Source organism: Falco punctatus (assembly GCF_963210335.1).
Source record: "Falco punctatus genome assembly, chromosome: 6".
NCBI classification, from domain to species: Eukaryota; Metazoa; Chordata; class Aves; order Falconiformes; family Falconidae; genus Falco; species Falco punctatus.
This window is the reverse complement of record NC_137585.1, coordinates 39271442-39292190: the sequence shown is the minus strand read 5'-3', so window position 1 is coordinate 39292190 and position 20749 is coordinate 39271442. Positions and strand designations below refer to the sequence as shown.

At 39.9% G+C, this 20749-nt stretch overlaps 1 protein-coding gene across 2 annotated transcripts in view; it reads right to left on the bottom strand.

The window, feature by feature from the left end:
• The window catches only part of ACSS3 (acyl-CoA synthetase short chain family member 3), a 117816-nt gene that overhangs the window by 77863 nt on the left and 19204 nt on the right, over positions 1 to 20749 (bottom strand). The window contains exons 2-3 of one of the 2 annotated variants that reach the window (XM_080393266.1): positions 12313 to 12457; positions 3216 to 3404 (exon numbers count right to left, since the gene is read on the bottom strand). In XM_080393266.1, the coding sequence (XP_080249392.1) occupies positions 3216 to 3404; positions 12313 to 12457 (334 nt within the window). Of the gene's footprint in view, positions 1 to 3215; positions 3410 to 12312; positions 12458 to 20749 lie in introns of those variants that run through there. The other variant, XM_080393267.1, reaches the window with a different exon arrangement.

The window sequence follows — 20749 nt, the reverse complement described above, 5'->3', positions numbered from 1 at the left end:
ATCTGGACTTCCGTAAGGCCTCTGACACAGTCCTCTCTCCAAACAGGAGAAATACAGGTTTGATGGGTGGATTGTTCAGTGGATGAGGAATTGGTTGGATGGATGGTTACATCCAGAGGGTAGTGGTTAATTGTTCCATGTCCAGATGGAGATCGGTGACAAGTGGTGTCCCTCAGGGATCCACAGTGGGACCAGTACAGTTTATTATCTTCATCAGTGACACAGACAGTGAGATTGAGTGCTCACTCAGCAAGTTTGCAGACACCAAGCTGAGTGGTGCAGTTGACAGGCCTGAGGGATAGGATGGTACTCAGAAGGACCTGGGCAAGCTCAAGAAGTGGGCCCATGTGAGCTTCATGAGGTTCAACAAGGCCAAGTGAAAGGTCCTGCACCTGGGTCAGGGCAACTCCTGGTATCAATACAGGCTGGTGGATGAAGGGATTGAGAGCAGCCCTGTGGAGAAGGACTTGGAGGTATTGGGTCGATGAAAAGCTGGACAGGAGATAGCAATGTGTGTTCACAGCCCAGAAACCCAACCATATCCTGAGCTGCAGCAAAAAAAACCATGGCCAGCAGTTCAAAGGAGGTGATTTTGCTCCTCTACTTCACTCTGGTGTGACCCCACTTGAAGTAGTGCATCCAGCTCTGGAGCCCTCAGCACAGGAAACACAGAAAGACATGGACTTGTTGGAGCAGGTCCAGAGGAGGGCCACAGAAATAATCAAAGGTAAGGAACACCTCTCCTGTGAGGAAAGGCTGAGAGAGTTGGGGCTGTTCATCCTGGAGAAAAGAAGGCTCCGGGGCAACCCTGCTGCAGCCTTTCAGTACTTAAAGAGGGCTTATAAGAAAGACGGGGACAGACTTTTTAGCAGGGCCTGTAGTGATAGGACAAGGGGTAACGGCTTTAAACTAAGAGGGTAGATTTAGACTAGATATAAGGAACAAATTTTTTGTGGTGACGCACTGGAACAGGTTGCCCAGAGAGGTGGTAGATGCCCCATCCCTGGAAACATTCAAGGTCAGGTTGGACGGGGCTCTGAGAAACCTGATCTAGTTGAAGACGACCCCATTCATTGTTGGGGGCTGGGGGGGGGGGGGGGGGGGTTAGACTAGATGAGCTTTAAAGGTGCCTTCCAACCCAGCTATTCTATGACTCTATGAAAGTATCTTGTTTCGATACTGCGAACTCTGCACTCCCAGATTCAGGTGAAAGATGACAAGAAATGCCTGTTCTCCCATTCTGTACCACTGCCATCACAATTCACCACAGATGCCAACACTTGACAAAAGTAGAAACTCCTAGACCTGTTTAAAATTCAAGATAAACTAGTAAAGCATATGTACACTTTCATAGTCACTAGGATGTGCTTGTTATTTCTTTCACTTAGATCTTCCAATAAAATGTGAAGTTTGACCTTTCTTCCACAAGAGACCCTCACAGCCAGCCTTCCAGTGCACATCTTTAATGACTTCTAATTAATCTTACCTACATTAGGTTCTATACTACAGCATCTAAACCAATTCACATAAAAGCCTAACAGAAAGGTTAGGATGTTTTGACACTGATTCAATTAACTTCTGGGTGCAGCAGAATACCATCTATCACAGCTACTTGTATACATAACTTAAAGATCATCTCAGTAGTGTCCAATTCACTTTTCAAAAAGCCTTACTGTATTACAAAACTGGGGCACGTTTTCAAGTTTAGATTGCGGGTGTGCCTCTCCTCTTCACTTATACTTTGGTTACACGTCAGATGGGTCAAAAATAATCCATAATATTTAGATCTGTCTTTTAAAGAAACAGAAAGGCAACATAAATAAGGATTTAATCAATGGCCTGCAGTAATTCTATAGCTAACCCTTTGAATCACTTAAACCTTCTCCATTTTATTTTTAATGATTAATTAATCCTGAAGCAAGGATTATGATTACTGCGCCTTCTCCCTTTGCTCCTCAGAGAAAATCCATTGGGATTAATTAGTTAATATTTGTGAAATAAAGTAAACACACTGGATGATTTGTATTGTACCAACCTTAATTTTAAGAGTTATAATTTTTTCTTCTACATATACTTTTCCCTAATTCTGTGAGTTAAAATTATTTTTTATAGCTTGCTAAAAAAGTGGGACAGTGGGAAGAAAGACAGGGAAAACTATGGAGCTGTTGTTAACTTTCCCCCAGCTTTTTTTTACAATTCTAACAAACCCCTTCAGCCATTTCATTATCTTCTTTGTTAAAATATCATGGCGGAGAGGGAGAATGCATTCAACTTTCTACATACAGATATTCATAAAATTCAAGCCTTGGTGATCTGAAAAGCACTTCTGTACACAAAAATCTAAGCAAAAGTTCCACAAATCCTGTGGACTTTACCCTGCGTAATGTTTTGGCTTACACATCTAACCAACATGATTCAGTGTTAGATGGCTATCACAGATGGTCTGAATGATCCACGTGACTAAGCAAGATGACAAAGACTTTTGTCTTGTTCGCTGGCAGAAAACAAGAACAGAAACTTCCCTACGAAATTGTTACCTCGTTTGAAATTAATGCATAAACAAGCTACTAATACACATATAAGCTACTAAGTAGGTTAATGAAGTACTATTTGCATTTTCATTTACAAAGACTTAAATAATGCTTCATAAGCTCAACTTGTGCTGAACTTGGAAGCCTTTAAAGTGTTCACCTCCATTAATTAAGTTCTCTGCAGAGTCACTTAAAGCAACTGGTTCCCTAGCTGCCTTGATTCATGTAGAAATTAGATTATATAGATTTGTAGCTGAAAAAATGTATTATTTAATTTGTGTAAACATCAAGTAAACCAACGAAGTCATTTAGGATTAGCAGCATTTTCCTCACAAACTTGAGGAAAATGCTGGGTGAAAAGCCAGTTTTAAGGTGATGCTTTATAGAAAAAGATTGACAAACGGGAAAAGCAAGAATGCTCTAATCAGACAGCAGCATATTAAACTCATGCTTTTTTGAAAGAGGTCAAAATTTGCATCTCAGTGTCTTCTGCAAAAGTATCAACCTCAGCTCAGACATAGTATTTTGTTCATATTGCCATGTTAGGTATTATAAACAAATTGAGACTGCGTGCCACACAAAGAGAAATGTTGTTATCCTCTGGGGAAAAAAGAAACAAACAGGTTTTTGACATAGATTTATATGAGTAACTAATGAGATGGTTTTGTTCCAAACATATATTACCTTTGCATGATCAATGCGAACAGAAAGCTCTTTAGATGCAAATCCGCCAAAAATCAGGCTATGGATGGCTCCTATTCTTGCACAAGCCAGCATACAGTACACTGTCTGTGGAATCATGGGCATGTAGATGACCACACGATCTCCTTTCTTCACACCATGTCTGACCATGACATCAGCTAACTTGGAGACCTGTACTGACAAAAGATTCACAACATATTAAAAGTTTATCCCGATCTGCTGTTGCCTTGTAAAAGCCAACTTTCACACAATCAACAGATGCAGAACATTAAGGAGACAAGCCAGTATGATATGGAAAGTTGATGAATGATGCAACCCAGACTCCATAAATTTAGGACAATTTCCTTGTTGCAAAAACCACTACAATATGCTTTTATTTTGTAAAATGAGAATAGACTGAGGCTAATTATTTTACACATTAGAGCAAAAAAAAAAATCATTAGCAATGTTTTGCAGATTTTTAAATGAAACTCTAACCACTCATTTTTTTATCTGCATAAGTGCTTATATTTCTCAATTTTAGCTTTTAAGAATGGATGTAAACAGGGCGTTTCCTAACACAAATTCTGTCTTAACTAGCTATGTTTGAAACATAAATCAGTATGTAGTAATATTTTCTCTACTACAGTGTTGTAAACTTCTCAGAATCTGAGACAAGAAATCTTACTCCCTAAACCAAATGTAAATACAAATTCAGATAAACACATTTAGATTTAAAAAGTCATTTTTCCTCTCATTTTCACATTTCCATTTTTGTTATGCAGAAGCCTGAAGACTGACTATGCATGGCATAGCAGCAAAGCTCTGGAACTCAAGAAATGCGACAGATCAGCAGCAAAGTCAGCCAGCTGTATCACCATAAGAAAATACTTATTACCTCGACAGTATATAGTATTCTGTCACAAAACTAGTACTGAATGTTTCATTAGTACACCAGGACAGAAAATTTACCACATAGTAAGTTCTGTAAGAGCATGGGAGCCTGTGACAAACACCGTGCACTTGCCCCAAGCTGCTTGTTGCAGCATGGAAATGTGACATCTTCTGAAAGAAAAGCAAATTTTTTTGCTGGCAATGGTTCTACATTAGTGGCAAGATTAAAAGTTGAATTCTCTAGGAAGTTCTTGGGATATCTGAAAACATATAAATCTAAGTTCAGAACAAAGGAGTTGCTTTGTCTTACAGGGGCACCTACAGTAGTAAAACTCTTCTTCAAGAGGTTGCCATTCAGTAGAAAATACTACAGTAAACAGAAGATGTCCAAACATTCTAATTTCTTTCACTATCAATATAACATGAATCTACTCATATATGAATTCCTCACATTTTACCTGTACTGTATTATTCCTTGTTTATTAATTATATCACATAGATAAGGTTTCAAGTAAAATTTACTCTCGTGAAAGACACTTTTGTTCAGGTATTATCAGACTGGAGAGAAAGGAAAGGGGAGAGAAACTCCTGGGAGCAGCAAGGGGGTTTTGCCTGTCAAACAAAATACCCAGTACCTAAATACTGCTTCTGAAGCAGTAAGAGATGTTTTCAGTGACCCAGCAAATAATAAAAAATGATCTTTATCTTCACTGCTCATGGGACTCTCAAGCACAATGTTGACAAAAAGGCCAGAGGCAGTGAAAACAATATTTAATGAGTTATTTTATAGTCATTCTAAGTGTGGATCGTAGGCAATAAGTCGTTAAACACAATGGACAAGTATTATTATTCATTATTCTTATTTTATTAGTGATGATAAAAAAGGCAATGTTTTTCTGCTAAAGGAAAAAGGCATCATTTAAAGATCATGATTAGTAATTTTGTAAGAGAAGACTCCCAGCGTCTGTAACAAGCTATATAAATTTGGTACTTGGCTGTAGGAAGGAGACGTAAGGAGATCTGCATGTACTTAAGTAAATTTTATTGAAACCTATCACAGGCAAATATTACTTAAAGCAGAATATATGTAGCATGTCACAGACAGGAACCGCATGTCTTACACGCAAACCCAGTAATCACTTGTCTGCATTTAACCTCCCCACCCTAGAGAGTTTAATGTCAGCAAAGACAATAACCCAGTACAACACATGGGTATCTATGATGTTCCTTGTGCCCTTTCCCCTATCCTTCTGACAGCCAGGGAACATTTGGCCTACGTAATAAAACACTGTCTCTATCTACAACTATTTGGAAGACTAGAGAACATCAAAAGCAGATTTACATTGCCCTTAAGATTGATGTGGATGGAAACCCTGAAACACCCAAGCAATCACTCTTTCTAAAGGCAGGGGGGCTGGGGGAGAAGAGAGAGTAGTGACATTTCATTAAACTGTTACAAGCCACAAAACCTTCCACTTTGCTACACTGTGTTGTCATTTACAGTATACATTAAGACAGCGTACCTTATCACTCAAGATTTTACAGTTTCTATTTTCCTACCCGCATGCTATTTCTCTGCTTTTTTTCCAAGTTTAAGATTGCTCTTTCACTTTAATATATTTGACACTTCAGAAATAAAATCACTTGAGACCAAGTGATGCAATAAGAAACTCAAGTAGGCTTTCAGCTTTGAAGATCTGGGCTTAAATTACACTTCCATCAAATGCAAATCCCCAGTGAGTGTGGCTTTATTTTCAGCCAGCCACCAAACAAATACTACATCTGTATTAGCAGTTCAGGTTTGGAGAAGTAATGCAGTTCTGAAGTATATTACCCAGCTGTCCCTAGCAGTTACAAAAAGCAGTTTTGGTCCATGCCAAAAGAATTCTTCTGAGAAGATACTAAACCAGAAAAGCACTCAAAATGCTAAAAAGAGGTATTTCAAACCTTCCTGGCCTGAACAATGACCAGGTCTCACCAATATGGAGTCCTTCAATGCATGCTAAACACAAAAGGATTCTTCAAATACCAAGAGCTCCTTAAACATCCTGAAATGCATTTCATGGCGTAAAAAGAACCATGTCACATACGTATTCCTCTAAACCAAAGGCAGCAAGTTGCCTTATGCTCTTCAGCTTCTCCACTGTGTTGTTTATCCAAAATTACTAAAGAAAGTACTCCCTATTCTCCCCACCTTCTCAGACTCTTCACTCTTCTATTACTCTTCTTGTTTCACCCTTTCCCTACTGCTGGCAAAAGGTTCTCCAGCAACTGCACCTCCCTGTTGCCAATGTCAAGCCTGCTGCAGAGTGAGAGAGGACTGACAAGCAGTGCTGCATTCATTTCAAGTAGATGAAGGCCATGTTCTTGATGAGGTGGGAAGACCATGCTTCAGAGCTGGCACAGTATGTGTACCCCTATTACAAAGATCTTGAACAGATGTTCAGTGAGGGGGTAGAACACTCCACCAAGCCAACATGCTTAACCACAGACATCCAAGGACATCCACGCACTTGGTCTCAGGATCAGCAGTCCTGGGACACATTCTAGGCAAAAGCATGGCAACAGTGCTGCAAACATCTACATGCCTGCAACTCCCAGAGGACACCCACAAGACAACATGTAGGAGCACCCTCCCTCTGCCAAGGCAGGCAATGGGAACTGCAAAATCAGCGGTCCAGATGCCTGCCTGAGTGAGTGTGCGTGCTCCTTTCCTGTACACGTACTGAGCGTGGGACTGTGCTTAGGAGGTTTCAGGTGAAGTCAGGGCACTGGTCCAGAGCTGTGGAAAGGCGACATGAGCGTGTGCATTGACTGCGAGAGCTGCTGTGCCTCGAGAGGTGATTCCTCAGGGGCTGTGAGCTGTGAGGGAAGTTCTGTGGAGCAACAAGCTCCATCAGAGACCACCTGCCCCGTCCCAGCTCTGCCGGTGTGCCAGGCATAGTCCTGGCAACTGCAGAAGTCATGTACATGGTGTGCCTCGATAACACAGCCCTCCTAGGCTTCTGCACAAAACCCCAGCCACACTGTCTTTCTCTCCTCAAACACTGTGTATAAAGGACCTACCTTGTGGTGGTAGTGGTGCTGGTATACTCTTCCACTAATAACAAAGAAATACAAATCAGGATGATTTCTATTTCTTTCTCATACAGCCAGACAGCTTCTGTGATTGCAGTTAGTTGCGGGAATTTCTCCTTCCTTCTTTCAGATGCCAGGAAGTTCTTTGGGTTGAGAGGAAGCTGGGGATTTTTGGGAAGGGCTATTTTCCTTCCTGGTTTGGGATACTGGCTGTGGACTGTGTGTCTCCAAGGAAGGAATGGGATGTGACGTGGATTCTGTAATACTTACCAGCTTAGCAGGGATTTGATGTTTGATCAGAAGTGATGCCATGGCATTCACTCCACAGAAGAGATGGGTTCCAAACAACTATCTGCCTCAAAGGAGTTTCTGGTACTTGAGAAGGATAGCCCATAGTATTCTGCACAACTCCTACAGCGTCTATGTTCCCCTAAAAGGCCATTATTTGGACAACATCCACTGGGAGTGGAGAGAGAAATCAGGCAGAAGTAAGACAGATTAAGGGTGAGCATGGCACTTCCTAAAGGAACCCACAAGTCAAGGAAGCAAAGATTTGTGGGATACCCACGTTCAGATGGCTTTGAAGTGAGCTATGGGACATTCGGTTCAAAGGATGAAACTAAACCTAGTTGAAAGTAAAATTCACAAACCACATATAGTGGAAAAGTCAGGAGCCTCAGCAGTTAATTCAGGATGGCTTTGCTTCACTTAACTGCCCAAGCTGCACCAAATAAGACTTTACAGTAGGCATCACTGACATTGACATGCTGCAGTATAACCATCCTCAGTCAGGGGAGGTCAAGTTCCAGGTGCTTCTTCAGACTTTTACAGTGTCATTTGGAAGTATTTTGTGTGGAATGCGAAAAACCCAACACACCACTCTGTAAGCTCCTGATTAGTCTCATCCTTTAAAGAATATTGATATTTTTTAAGAGCTATCCAAGTGACATCACAGTTAAATCTTTCTAGGACATGCAATGAAGAATGCCATTTGAGATTTAAATAAGATACGGAAAACCAGAAAGAAGTTTCATCAAGATAATGTTTTACCTAACAAAGGATAAAAGTTTGGGTTGTAAGTCTCAGTAGAAGTTTTCTGTCTGTATTATAGTTTTGGTTCTAAATCAGCTCTTAGAAAAAATATCTTGAAAGAAAAGTCACTATTTCTAGATAAGAAGGAACTCGTCATTTTTCAAGGCAGAAGGCAAAGAAAGAAGATGGAGTAAAGCATGAAGAATGGGAAAAACTACTAGAAAGAGAACAATCTGGGCAATTCCCCGGGCATATACATAGAGGAGATATGAGCATATCAAGACAGACAGACACATAAAACCAAATTGACAATGGCTAACACAGCTGTTTTGGAAGAAGATGTTTTTAGGGTGGGTAATTATGGAAAAAACCTTCCTAGAGAAGAAATCACATCCTAGCCCATTGTTGATAACCTGAAACCGTTCTTTGTCACTCATGTTTTTGCAACATTCAATGCTGTCAGAGGTTTGGAGGGATATTGGTTTTACTAACCCCATCATGTTACCGCACTCAGAAATTACTTAAGAGTACTGAATTCAACGTGTTAACTGTGCATTGCTATTGAAAAGATTCACAGAAAGAAATCATAGTGCTTTTATGTTCATGATCCATCAAGCATCAGCAACTGCAAATAATATGACTCTCATATTCCTGAGATTTCTTTTTAGCAGGTGAGGCATTCTAGAGAATACAACCAATGATGTAAACAGAAGGGTTTTTTCACCTACCTAACAACCTTTGCCTTACCTTGAAAATGGCAATATTTTCCAACACAATCAGAAAATTTGTTTTTAAATTAACAAGCCATTGGTCCTTATTTCTTGCAGTTATCTTTATATTTCCCTAATACTACACAGCTTCAGAAATATTTCTAACAGAATTTGTCTTTCCCTCATCTTTTCCTGCCATCTCACTACCGGTATTAGAGTCTCCCAAGGCACTGTCAAAACTTTCACTTACATCCCTATTTCACTGGCTTCAGTCCAACACCGTAAGCCTCATTTAAAGGCCTGTAACAGGCATCGGTACAGAAAAAAGACCAGTCAGTACATCCTGGAAGACTGTTATGTCTTAAAGTTGCCAAATTCCTTCTCTCTGCATTTGGAAGATTTCATCTGTAAGTACATATAATTAACACACTGAAAATGCAACTGCATGCACTACATGCAATCTCACTTTAACTGTAATTCCCAAGACTTTCCAAGTGTGAAGTCAGTGCATTTGTACACAATATGAACACAAACCGATTTTGCGATTATTTACATCAATGAAGAATTGCTGAAATTACCCTGCAGTCCTCCTATTCCAGCTCTTTAAAAAAAATAATAAATAGTTTCACACAGGATGGGCACTAAATATCCACAAGCTTCCAACTTTTCTCTCACTTATTTCTAGTTCAGTGGTGCTTAACTTCAAAACTGCAGCATCACTGTAGCTCTTAGATCTCAACAGCAGTGCAGGCAGTTAGGACAGAGATAATTTTAAAATAGGCTCCCTGAGCACTTCTCAAGCTATCCCATGCTTCCTAAGGGAGCCTTCTTATCTCCAGCCAAGCATCTATGTCATTTTTTTTTCAGCCTTACCATGAGTTTGATCCAGCCATCATCTTACCATGAACAAATGATCCAACCTGCCACAAAACTCTGCATTTTCCCATCCTGTGATCCACAGTTATCCTACGTAACTTCTGGTGAATCCCTCTAAAAACTCCACCTTTATCACCAAAAGCCAGAAAGCATTCCACCACTTCAAGAGCTGATTTCTTGTAGAGACATTTTGAACATGCAGCCCTTCTGAAAAGACATCTTCATTACACTATCACCTTACTGGTCAGACAGACTACTAAACATTCGTTGGATGTGGACAGTCCAAACAACAGTTTGAACACAGACACACACCGTAAGGCTATTTTAAATCAGGAAAGAAGGCAAAAGGCTTCTTTCCCCACCAGGAGGTTTATCAACTTTGGACATATGTCTGATGTGCACTCACACTGATCTATAATGAAACATTCAGAGCACTGGAAGTCTATTTCAAAATGACAAGATGCAACACTTTTAGTTTACACTGAGCAGACTAAGAACACAGTGACAAGAAGTGACTGAGTGCTGTAAGCCAAACGTCATCACCCACACTCCACAGTGGTTTTGGTAAGCCTTTTCTCAAAGTCTCTCCTAGCACCTACAAGATCTATGACACAAAATACACCAGCCCACAACTCTCCCATTTTCATTAATTTTGTGAATACCTTTGTTATCAGGTGTCCAGTAGTTACCAGGCAAATCAGTTAAGTATATTCCACAAGAGTGGACTAGAAAGCTTGGACAGATAAGTTATTAATCTCAAATCCTGCCTTTCACTTATATTCCCTTTTGATTAAGGAGAAGAGCAAACTGTAGAGAATTCAACAACAGTATTTAGACAGGACTCAGCTACCAGTAAGATTATATGAACTCCTGAAGTGAGTTCCGCTACATACCCCCAGAAAACTTAAACCAATTCTTCCACTCAGTTTAGTAATACTGATGTAAGAGGAAATGTGGAAGAAAGGATGTGTATGTCAACTAGCAAAATCTTCTCATTCTGGATTAATCTGTCATATCCTAAAACATTTAATATGCTTCTAGAGAATACAGACACAAACTTAGGAGACTTAATACCAACATGAAGCTCAAAAATCAAAACAAAGGCTACTTTTCAAGTGCTTTTCAGACAAAATTTCTAGAGTTCACCTAAGACAATTTACATTAAAATGTTGCATTATTATGTATCTATGTATAAACTGATTTCATATATACATATATGTATATATTTTGATACAAAAAATTGTATATAAAATTATAATTTAGTATTTTATATATATAATATGTAAAAAAATAATAAACCAGATAAGGAGCTATACCCTTTTAAAGTCTTCTAATTCCTTAGAACTCTGAAGCTAGTTGTTCTAGCTCCACTTTACTGTGCAGTAACTTCCAAGTTCTTTTCTGGACTTGGTAAATCAACAGAAAACTGGTGAGGAGTAAATGTTTTCTGTATTTTCCTTAAAAGGCAGAATGCAGTACAGGTTTATCATTTTTTGTAGCTGTATGACTTCTCTTTTTCTTGCAACAGTAGAATAATGCTCAAACTGAATTACTGGTTTGGGGGTGGGGAGGGGTATTTTTTTTTTTTAATACAATTTCACATTATCCCAGACATTACGTGCTTATCTGAAGTAGACTATGTTCCATTCACTGCAGTCATCTTGCACACTGAAACACATTAAGGAAAAATATGAGTATGACTGCAACATTTCTTTATAAACACTGTTAAATGCAACTGCTACATATAACTGGAAGAAAAAAGTCAGCTAAAGAGAGAATCAATGTGAGGGCAAACCACCAGCTGAGAGCCATGAGAGCAGAGAAACATGAATGGAGCAGACTTCAAACAGCCATGGTGGCAACAACCCATGGTCAGGCACTGACTAAATCTCAATGTGCTACTGCAGAAATGGATATTCATGACCCCAGCTGGGGTTAAGCTACCTCAGCTGATGGGCAAGTCAAAATCCACAGACTGTCCAGACAGAAAACTAGTGCAGGGCCACCAGCTCCACCACTGCAGCCTACAATGGAGCAGGTGACACAGCTTTTTTTAGAGCTCCTCCCCGTTAAATTTCACTTGGTTTTACACTCGGTTATGTGCAGCAATAGCCAAGGTACACATCTTCATTTTTACATAACTGTATTTTTGTTCATCACAGCAATGGTCAAGTGACTTGACTAATAAAATGCTTTACCATTTAAGTATGAAATAAGAAATGGGTGGAGGGATGCATGTGTGTCTGTAAGAAATCCAATAGAGAAAAGTCTAAAATTTAACCAAAAAGGAAAAAAAATATTAAACTGCAGAAGAAAAAGATGAACTAGAAAAAGAACAAAACCTCTTAGATGCGGTATAATTGGGTGCAGCTAGTAAAGCTTATAAATCAATATATGAGCGCAACAAAAGGAATAAGCTAGCAAGGTAGACCATCTCTATCTCTGTAGTATCTACCTGCTGTGCAATATTTACTGCCCATTTTCAGTAACAAGGTTATTCTCAAACATACCTGTTCAAGAAGTTTCTTATATGTTATTTTTTCTTTGGTATTTGTTACAGGACTGTCATAAATAATGGCAGTTTGGTCTCCTCGTCCATTCTCAACATGTCGATCTACAGCATTGTAACAGATATTCAGCTCTCCACCTACAAACCTAAAAAAGAAGTTGGAAGAATGTAACAACCAGCCTTCCAAACCAATAAGACTATTTTTTTGCATTTTTTGTTTTGGGTTTTTTTTATGGAATGAGAACACTCAATTAAAATATAGCTCATAAAACTTTATACTCAGTTCAGGAAGTGATTTTTTTATTCTATAACTTCACAATTTGCTCAGAAAGCTATATGCCTATCAGTGAAAATTGTACATTACTGTACCTTAATTGACTTAACTAATAATCTACTTAACTTAGTCTTGATTTAACTTACTTTCATAGAATCACAGAATCATTTAGGTTGGAAAAGACCTTTGAGATCATGAAGCCCAACCGTTAACCTAACACTGCCAAGTCCATCACTAAACCATGTGCCTAAGTGCCACATCAACACATTTTTTAAACACCTCCAGGGATGGTGATTCCACCATGTCCCTGGGCAGCCTGTTCCAATGCTTGACAACCCTTTCAGTGAAGAAATTTTTCCTAATATCCAATCTAAACCTCCCCAGGTGCAACTTGAGGCTATTTCCTCTCATCTTGTCATCACTTATTGCTTGGGAAAAAGAGACTGACACCCACCTCACTACAACCTCCTTTCAGATAGTTGTAGAGAGCAATAAGGTCTTCCTCAGCCTCCTTTTTGCCAGATTAAATAACCTCAGTTCCCTCAGCTGCTCCTCACAGGACTATGTACTCCAAACCCTTCACCAGCTTCTCTGCCCTTCTCTGGACACGCTCCAGCACCTCAGTATCTTTCTTGAAGTGAGGGTCCAAAACAGAATACAGTATTTGAGGTGCAGCCTCACCAGTGCCGAGTACAGGGGAGCAATCATTTCCCAAGTCCTGCTGGCCACACCGTTTCTGATACAAGCCAGGATGCTGTTGGCCTTCTTGGCCACCTGGGCACACTGCTGGCTCACGTTCACCCAGCTGTCAGCCAGCACCCCCAGGTCCTTTTCCTCCAGGCAGCTTTCCAGCCACTCTGCCCCAAGCATGTAGCACTGTGGGGGTCTGTTGTTACCCAAGAGCAGGACCCAGCACTTCACCTCATTGAACCTCATACAACTGGCCTTGGCTCATTGGCCCTTGGCCTGCCCAGATCCCTCTGCAGAGCCCGCCTGCCCTCAAGCAGATCAACACGCCTGCCCAACTTGATGTCATCTGCAAACTTACTGAAGGTGCACTCAATCACCTCATCCAGATCACTGATAAAAGTATTAAACAGAACTGGCCCCAGTACTGAGCCCTGGGGAACACCACTTGTGACTGGCCACCAGCTGGATGTAACTCCATTACTGCCACTCTTTGTGCTCCACCGCCCAGCCAGCTTTTAACCCAGCGTAGAATACACCCCTCCAAGCTATGAGCAGCCAGTTTCTCCAGGAGAATGCTGTGGGAGACAGTGTGAAAGGCTTGATTAAGGTCCAGGTAGACAACATCCACAGCCTTTTCCTCATCCAGTAGGCCAGTCATCTTATTGTAGGAGGAGATCTGGTTAGTCAGGCAGGACCTGCCTGCCATGAACCCAGGCTGGCTGGGCTTGATCCCCTAGTTGTCCTGCACATGCTATGTGATGGTGCTCAGGATGATCTGCACCATAACCTTCCCCGGCACTGAAGCCAGGCCAACAGGCCTGTAGTTGCCTGGATCCTCCTTCCTGCCCTTCTTGTAGATGGGTGTCGCATCGGCTGACCTCCAGTCTTCTGGGATCTCTCCAGTTAGCCAGGCCTGTTGATAAATGATGGAGAGCATCTTGGTGAGCTCCTCCACCAGCTCTCTCAGTACCCTCAGGTGGATTCCATAGACTTGTGCATGTCTAAATGGAACAGCACGTCACAAAACGCTTCCTCCCAGACTGTGGGGACTTCATTCTGCTCCTCCTCATTCCTGTCTTCCTGCTCAGGGGGCTGAGTATCCAGAGGGAACCTGGTCTTGCTATTAAAGACTGAGACAAAGAAAGCACTAAGCACCTCAGCTTTTTATTCATCCTTTGTGGCAATGCTCCCCACCGCATCTACTAAAAGATGCAGATTATCCTTGGCCCTCCCTTTGTTTTTAATGTATTTTTAAAAACATCTTTTGTTATCTTTTATGGCAGTGACCAGCCTGAGTTCTAGTTGGGCTTTCGCCTCTCTAATCTTTGCCCTGCATAACCTCACAACATCCTTACAGTTCTCCAGAGCTGCCTGCCCCTTCTTCCAAAGGGGATTAACTCTCCTTTTTTTCCCTGAGTTCCAGTCAAAGCTCAGCCAGGCATTTTTTGCTAGCCATACTCTGCATCAGTCATTCTGATTTTTATTGCTAAGGTTTCACAGGAAAAGCACACCTTCACGTAAAATAATTTGACATTATGAAAATGTTATTACACTACTTTTCATAGGCATGCACACATATCCTTTTTAAGAACAGGTTCAGGATTCAAAATATTCTTATTCATCTCTTCGCAATAACAGTTAAGCATACAAGCATCTGTATCTAAATGACCCCAACAGTTATAAAATCTTGTAAATTTGTCTGGCATTCATAATGCATTTGACATTACCGTGCTTTACACTAGTGATTCAAAATCTCCTGTAAAGCCATGTGAGTCATAGCCTCTTCAACAGTCAGACATTTACAGAAAATTCTCATCTTCTAATTAAAGAAAAACACTTCACAAACTCAGGTTTCATTTGTATTGTCATTTTAAAGAGAAAAAGAAAATACAAGTGCAGCATAATCCTCCATCAAGAAAACACAGAAGGCACCAGACACAAAGATAACTCCACTAACTGAAAGATGACACAGAATCTAAAAATTAAAAGTTCAGGCTGAATAATGCTTTTTGTGGGTTTTTTTTCCTATCTGCACATATCTCTCTACAGCAAAAACAAGAACACCACACAAAAAAAAACAGTTGAGAGTTTCCAGAAAGTTCTACGGGGATGCTCTACTTGTATTGTTATAAAGTAACTAGAAATAAAAAGATGACCTAAAGTAATCCACTACTAGTTAAAAAAGTATTTCCTTCTTCACCTTTCCTGTCTAGTAAAGAACTAATATAATATTATTATATATATTATTCATATATTCATATGCACAGATGCCATGGGATAGTCTTTATTGTCAAAAAATGGCAATTACTAAACCAAAACCAGTTAGGACACTTAGGATGCCACAATCTTTTATTGCAACTCCATTACAATGCCATTAATAAGGAAACAGCGGGGGACCAGGAAGGTAACAAAAATGTGCTGTAATATAAACCCCTTCCCACAAAAGAACTGTATGAACAATAAAGGATTGGGAGTTGTTTCATGTAATACAGAGAAACTCTGTCTTACTGTTACAAAAGCTGTGTAGGATTCAAGTCATCCATTGATTTTATATCAAATTACTGTAGGAAGAGATGAAGAAAGGAACAGGAGAGCGCAGACCACTTAAGAATGGTCAAAAAATAAGCAAGCACAGGAGCTTTGATTCTTCTAAAGATACATGGCAACACTAACACTACTACATAAATTTTTAACAATCACTTGCTAGGAGGTATGTGAAAACGACATGACTGCAGGTTGAAACAAAAAACAAGACTGCCTGGGATAGCGTGATGAGAGCTTTTCTACCCCGCTCAAAAGGAGCAAGGCTCTTACAGGATCAGAGAAGCAGAGATGCACCTACCATGACAACAAGCACAAGACACACTTCTCTACGGTCACCCAAGGACATGCTCAAATACCTCATTCCAGTTGACAAATAAAAGCTGTCTGGCTTTGAAAAGCTGGCCTGGGCTGCTGCAAACTTCTGTTGATCCAGTGATTCTCAAGATGAATACCTGTGAGGAACTCTGATTTGCCTGAATAAGTTTTAGTTCGAAAGAACCAGCAACATGAAACGAGGACCCAGTCTTGGCATAAGGACATCAGTGAGATGCCACTTAAAACAGAGGTCTAGAATCAGAAAGTAAATATTCCAATAGTTTGCAGAAAGATCAGAGGTGGATCTGCAGGATGTTTGTCACAGCTGCCAGTAAATGTTGCCATAATAAGCAGGACCGTAAAATGCTAATCTGTTGCTACCAGACAATTATCTCAATGCAGCTTACCAACTGAATCCAAGTCTGAAGAACATTGTCTTAGGATGTGTTCCTAATGCTGAGAAATTAATAACATCAACAAATGCAGCAGAGGAAAACAAATAAAAAAGTGAACAGTAACAACTCTAATACATAAAAGAAACTGCATTTAGCTCACTGGCAGTCTCTCTGAAGAGTTCATCTACTGTCCACTGGTGCCAAGGTGGAAAAAAACATGACAGGTTTCTTCCCATCAAAAATCACATCATTTATAATACACATTATATTATATCACACATTATATATATATAAAATACACATATATATAATACACACATATATATAATATACATATAATACACATTTGATATTATAACACACATTGTTATAATATCAAAACAGCTTGCTTCACAGCAACATTTTAAACCAATATTCTGACAATATCAACCTATCCTTTTGATAAGTCTTTTTTCCTGTCCATGAAAACAGCAGCCTTTCATAATCCACGTTACGCATAACTTCGTTCTAATAAGGCATCTTTTTAATAATTTGAGTCTGGTTACCCACATTAGGACCCTCTTTAAAGCTGCCTACAACAGTAACCTAGGACTTACTGCCCGTTTATGACTGGGGCTCAGCACCTCCAGTCTCACCGGGGCCCTGAGGTCTTGCAGAGTTTCTGTTGTTTTACAAACAGGAATCTCATGCATATGTACTTACCTCTTTAATCATACTTTAAAATGACTACTATTAATCTTGTAGAAGTAGAAGAGGGTACAAAAGCGCTGATCTTCTGTTCAAGTTTACTCTTGGCAAGTCAGTTACTTGGGTCTTCCACAGCAGGACTCCTGTTACATACAGCTTAACAACCTATCTATGGCCTGGGAATTTTTTGTACTGCATTCAGTATTTTCTTCAATGTGACAACAGCCTACTTGTTAGTAATAAAACAAGTACAGTAGTGAAGAAGGCACCACATAATTATGCCTTAATTCACTCAAATATTCAAAAGTTTTGAATTCCCAACATTTCCAATATTATCTGCTATCTTAAGAATCAAAGTAGCTGTATTTAAAGACAATTTTTAGTCTTCATTCAATGGCTCAGAAGCAAAGATAATTAAGAACAAAAAAAGAAAGTAAAGGCTCTGAATAAAGCTGACATATATGCAAAAGAAAAAACTACATTAAAATTAATTTGCACCACATCTAAAAAAAAAATTATAGTTAACATCCTTTTATGTCATGCAGGGTATATGTACTTCACCAAGCCAGGTTCCCAGGAATCAACTGGATTTTTTAAAAAAAATTTCTAGATGAAGTGAGAACAGAACCTGTTAGACAAAACCATGACATTATAAGATATTTTGAGATAATATGTTAACTGATCCTGTCACATTTTTAAGTGTAAGCAACACTTGAAGAGCAATCTGTGTAACATTAATAAAGTTCAAAGGGGATTTTACATTGCACTTTTATGACTTAGAGAAAAAACATAACTTGCAAAATTGCCCTCTGCCTGCATGTTAGGAAAAACTGTTTACACATTCCTAAAAAGATCCTTGCTTTAACCTTTCTAAATGGGATTCCACAGGAATCCAAAATAATTTGTTCAAGAGTTTCACTATCTTTAGCATTAAAACCATTTTTCTTTCTAACATCTAAAATGTACATATCCCTTGTTGCAGTTTAAGACTTCTAGTTTTGACCTCTTCAAAGCAAACTCAAAAGAACATTTTTCCTTCAACTTTGTAGCCAAGTTCTACATGGTTTTAAACTTAGGTCTCATTTTGGCTTCTACAGTAAACAATTTTAATTCCTGTATCCTTTTCTTGACCAATCATGCTTTTTTGCTCTTCTCATTACTTCTGATGTGGGCAAAACCAGATGATGTTTTGCACTGTACCAGCCACTGATGCAGATTAGAACAGTCAATGGTACCCGGGATTACTGCTTCAACAAAACAGTCAGGATGGTGACACTGATCACGTACCTTTTGGAAATTATTTTGCATCCCATTGAGAGAATATTGGTATTTCCAATGGCAGAGACTAAAGACAACACACTAGGGCATGCCGGACATTTCTTCCATGCTCTTACAGTATTTAGAGAAGTCAAAAATTGGCATTTGCCTTATAGCTACATTTTAAGTGTTAACCACCTCCTTCAGCTTCTTCAACCCAAGTAAATGAGACTGGAAAATATATGAAAAGTATCTGTTTCCGTAAGTCTCAGGTTTGGCAACCAAAACCAAAGATATTGGGGGAAAAATGGATATTTATTAGTGGACCTAATAGTATGTCTCCAAAATAGGAGATGAAGTCTAACTCATGAAGCACATAAATGAACTTCTTAATACCATTTTTAAGGTCTCCATAAACTGCTTCCTAAGTAAGCCTCAGATTCAGAACTACATCCCCACCCTGTTAGACCAGCAAGCTATATTATTGTTGAAAGCCTGGCCTCTTCCTCAGCTATGTTCCGTCCTCTTCGCTTTCTCTTCAGCATGCCCTCTGAAGAGCCTCTTGTATACTCTTTCATATATTCAGCCTTTTCCTCAAAAAACATACCTACCTGTCATCCTGCTGAGCACACTGAATGCTGGTAACTGTCTGGGACTTCAGAGGCATTACAGTGCTACACTAGTATCACATACAGCCTGTTATCACTTAAGGGGAACTTAAATTAAAAAAAAGAAATAAAATTGCATGTCACATCTTAAGAGGCTTATGCAAACTTGAGTTGCTCAGTGTTCTATTATCCACAACAAAGCGACAGACACCTGACACCCAAACAATAATTAGGGCCTGATACTGAGTCTTCAGAGGTTTGCATCTTTGTATAATCCCACAGAATCACAGACTGGTTGAGGTTGGAAGGACTACTGGAGGGCACCTGATCCAACAGCCCTGCTTAAGCAAGGGCACCCAGAGGCAACAGAAGGACCTCCAAGTATCTCCAAGGATGGAGACCCGACAACAAATTCTGTGCCAGTCAGTGCTCAGTCACCTTCACATTAAAAAAGTGTTTCCTGATGTTCAGAGGGAACCTCACGTGTTTCTGTTTGTGCCCATTGCCTCTGGTTCTGTCACTAGGCACCACTGAAAAGAACCTGGCTCTGTCTTCTGTACACCCTCCCTTCAGGTATTTGCCCACATTAATGAGATAATTCCAGCCTGTGGCAATCTGCATTCACAGAGGGAGAAAGATGCAAGTGAGAAGTGAGCCCAGAAAATACCTTGGAAGACAAGCCTCATTTCAGTCCATGAACCTTTATCCAGTTATCCCTGCCATAAGGGCAAATTACTTCCATCTGAGAAGTCACAATGCTTTACAAAGACCTAATCATGTAACTTTCAGCAAGCAACCTCACCATGCTCAGCAAAACAAACCACATTTGTTGACAGAATCTAATAGCAAAACCATGCTCACTAGGGTGTATTATACTCCCATTTCTTAGTTCTTTAAAAGTAATCGTTGTATCGACTTCTTTGTTATTCTACTCAGGAATGCCAGAGCCAGTGACCTTTACTAGTCTTTAATCATAAAATCACAGAATCACTCAGGTTGGAAAAGACTTTTAAGATCATCGAGTCCAACCGTTAACCTAATACTGCCAAGTCCGCCACTAAACCACATTCCCAAGTGCCACATCTACACACCTTTGAAATACCCCCAGGGATGGGGACTCAACCATTTCCCTGGGCAGCCTGTTCCAATGCTTGACAAAAAAATGCTTTCGATGAAGAAATTTTTCCTAATATCCAACCTAAACCTCCCCTGGCACAACTTGAGGCTGTTTCCTCTTGTCCCGTCACTAGTTATCTGGAAGAAGAGACCGACCCTCACCTGCCTACAACCTCCTTTCAGGTAGTCATAGAGAGCAAGAATGTCTCCCCTGAGCATCCTTTTCTCCAGGCTAAAGAACCCCAGTCCCCTCAGCTGCTCCTCACAGAGCTTATTCTCTAGACCCTTCTTTGGACACTTACCATACAGGCAATCCCATCTTCACTTTTTGAATTGTGCTATGACCTATAAATGGTCAGTGGACCCTATCCATCCATTTTTGGACTTTTGACTGTTACACAGCCCTGCTGACTTAAAAGAGATTTATCTTGGCTGGGTGCTGGTTAATATACAGCTTAACACATATAAACAATTTCCACTAGTAGAGGTGCCAAGCAATAAGATCAGACAACAAGAAAGCAAGCTCCATTCTGCTGGTTCTGTATCTCTTCA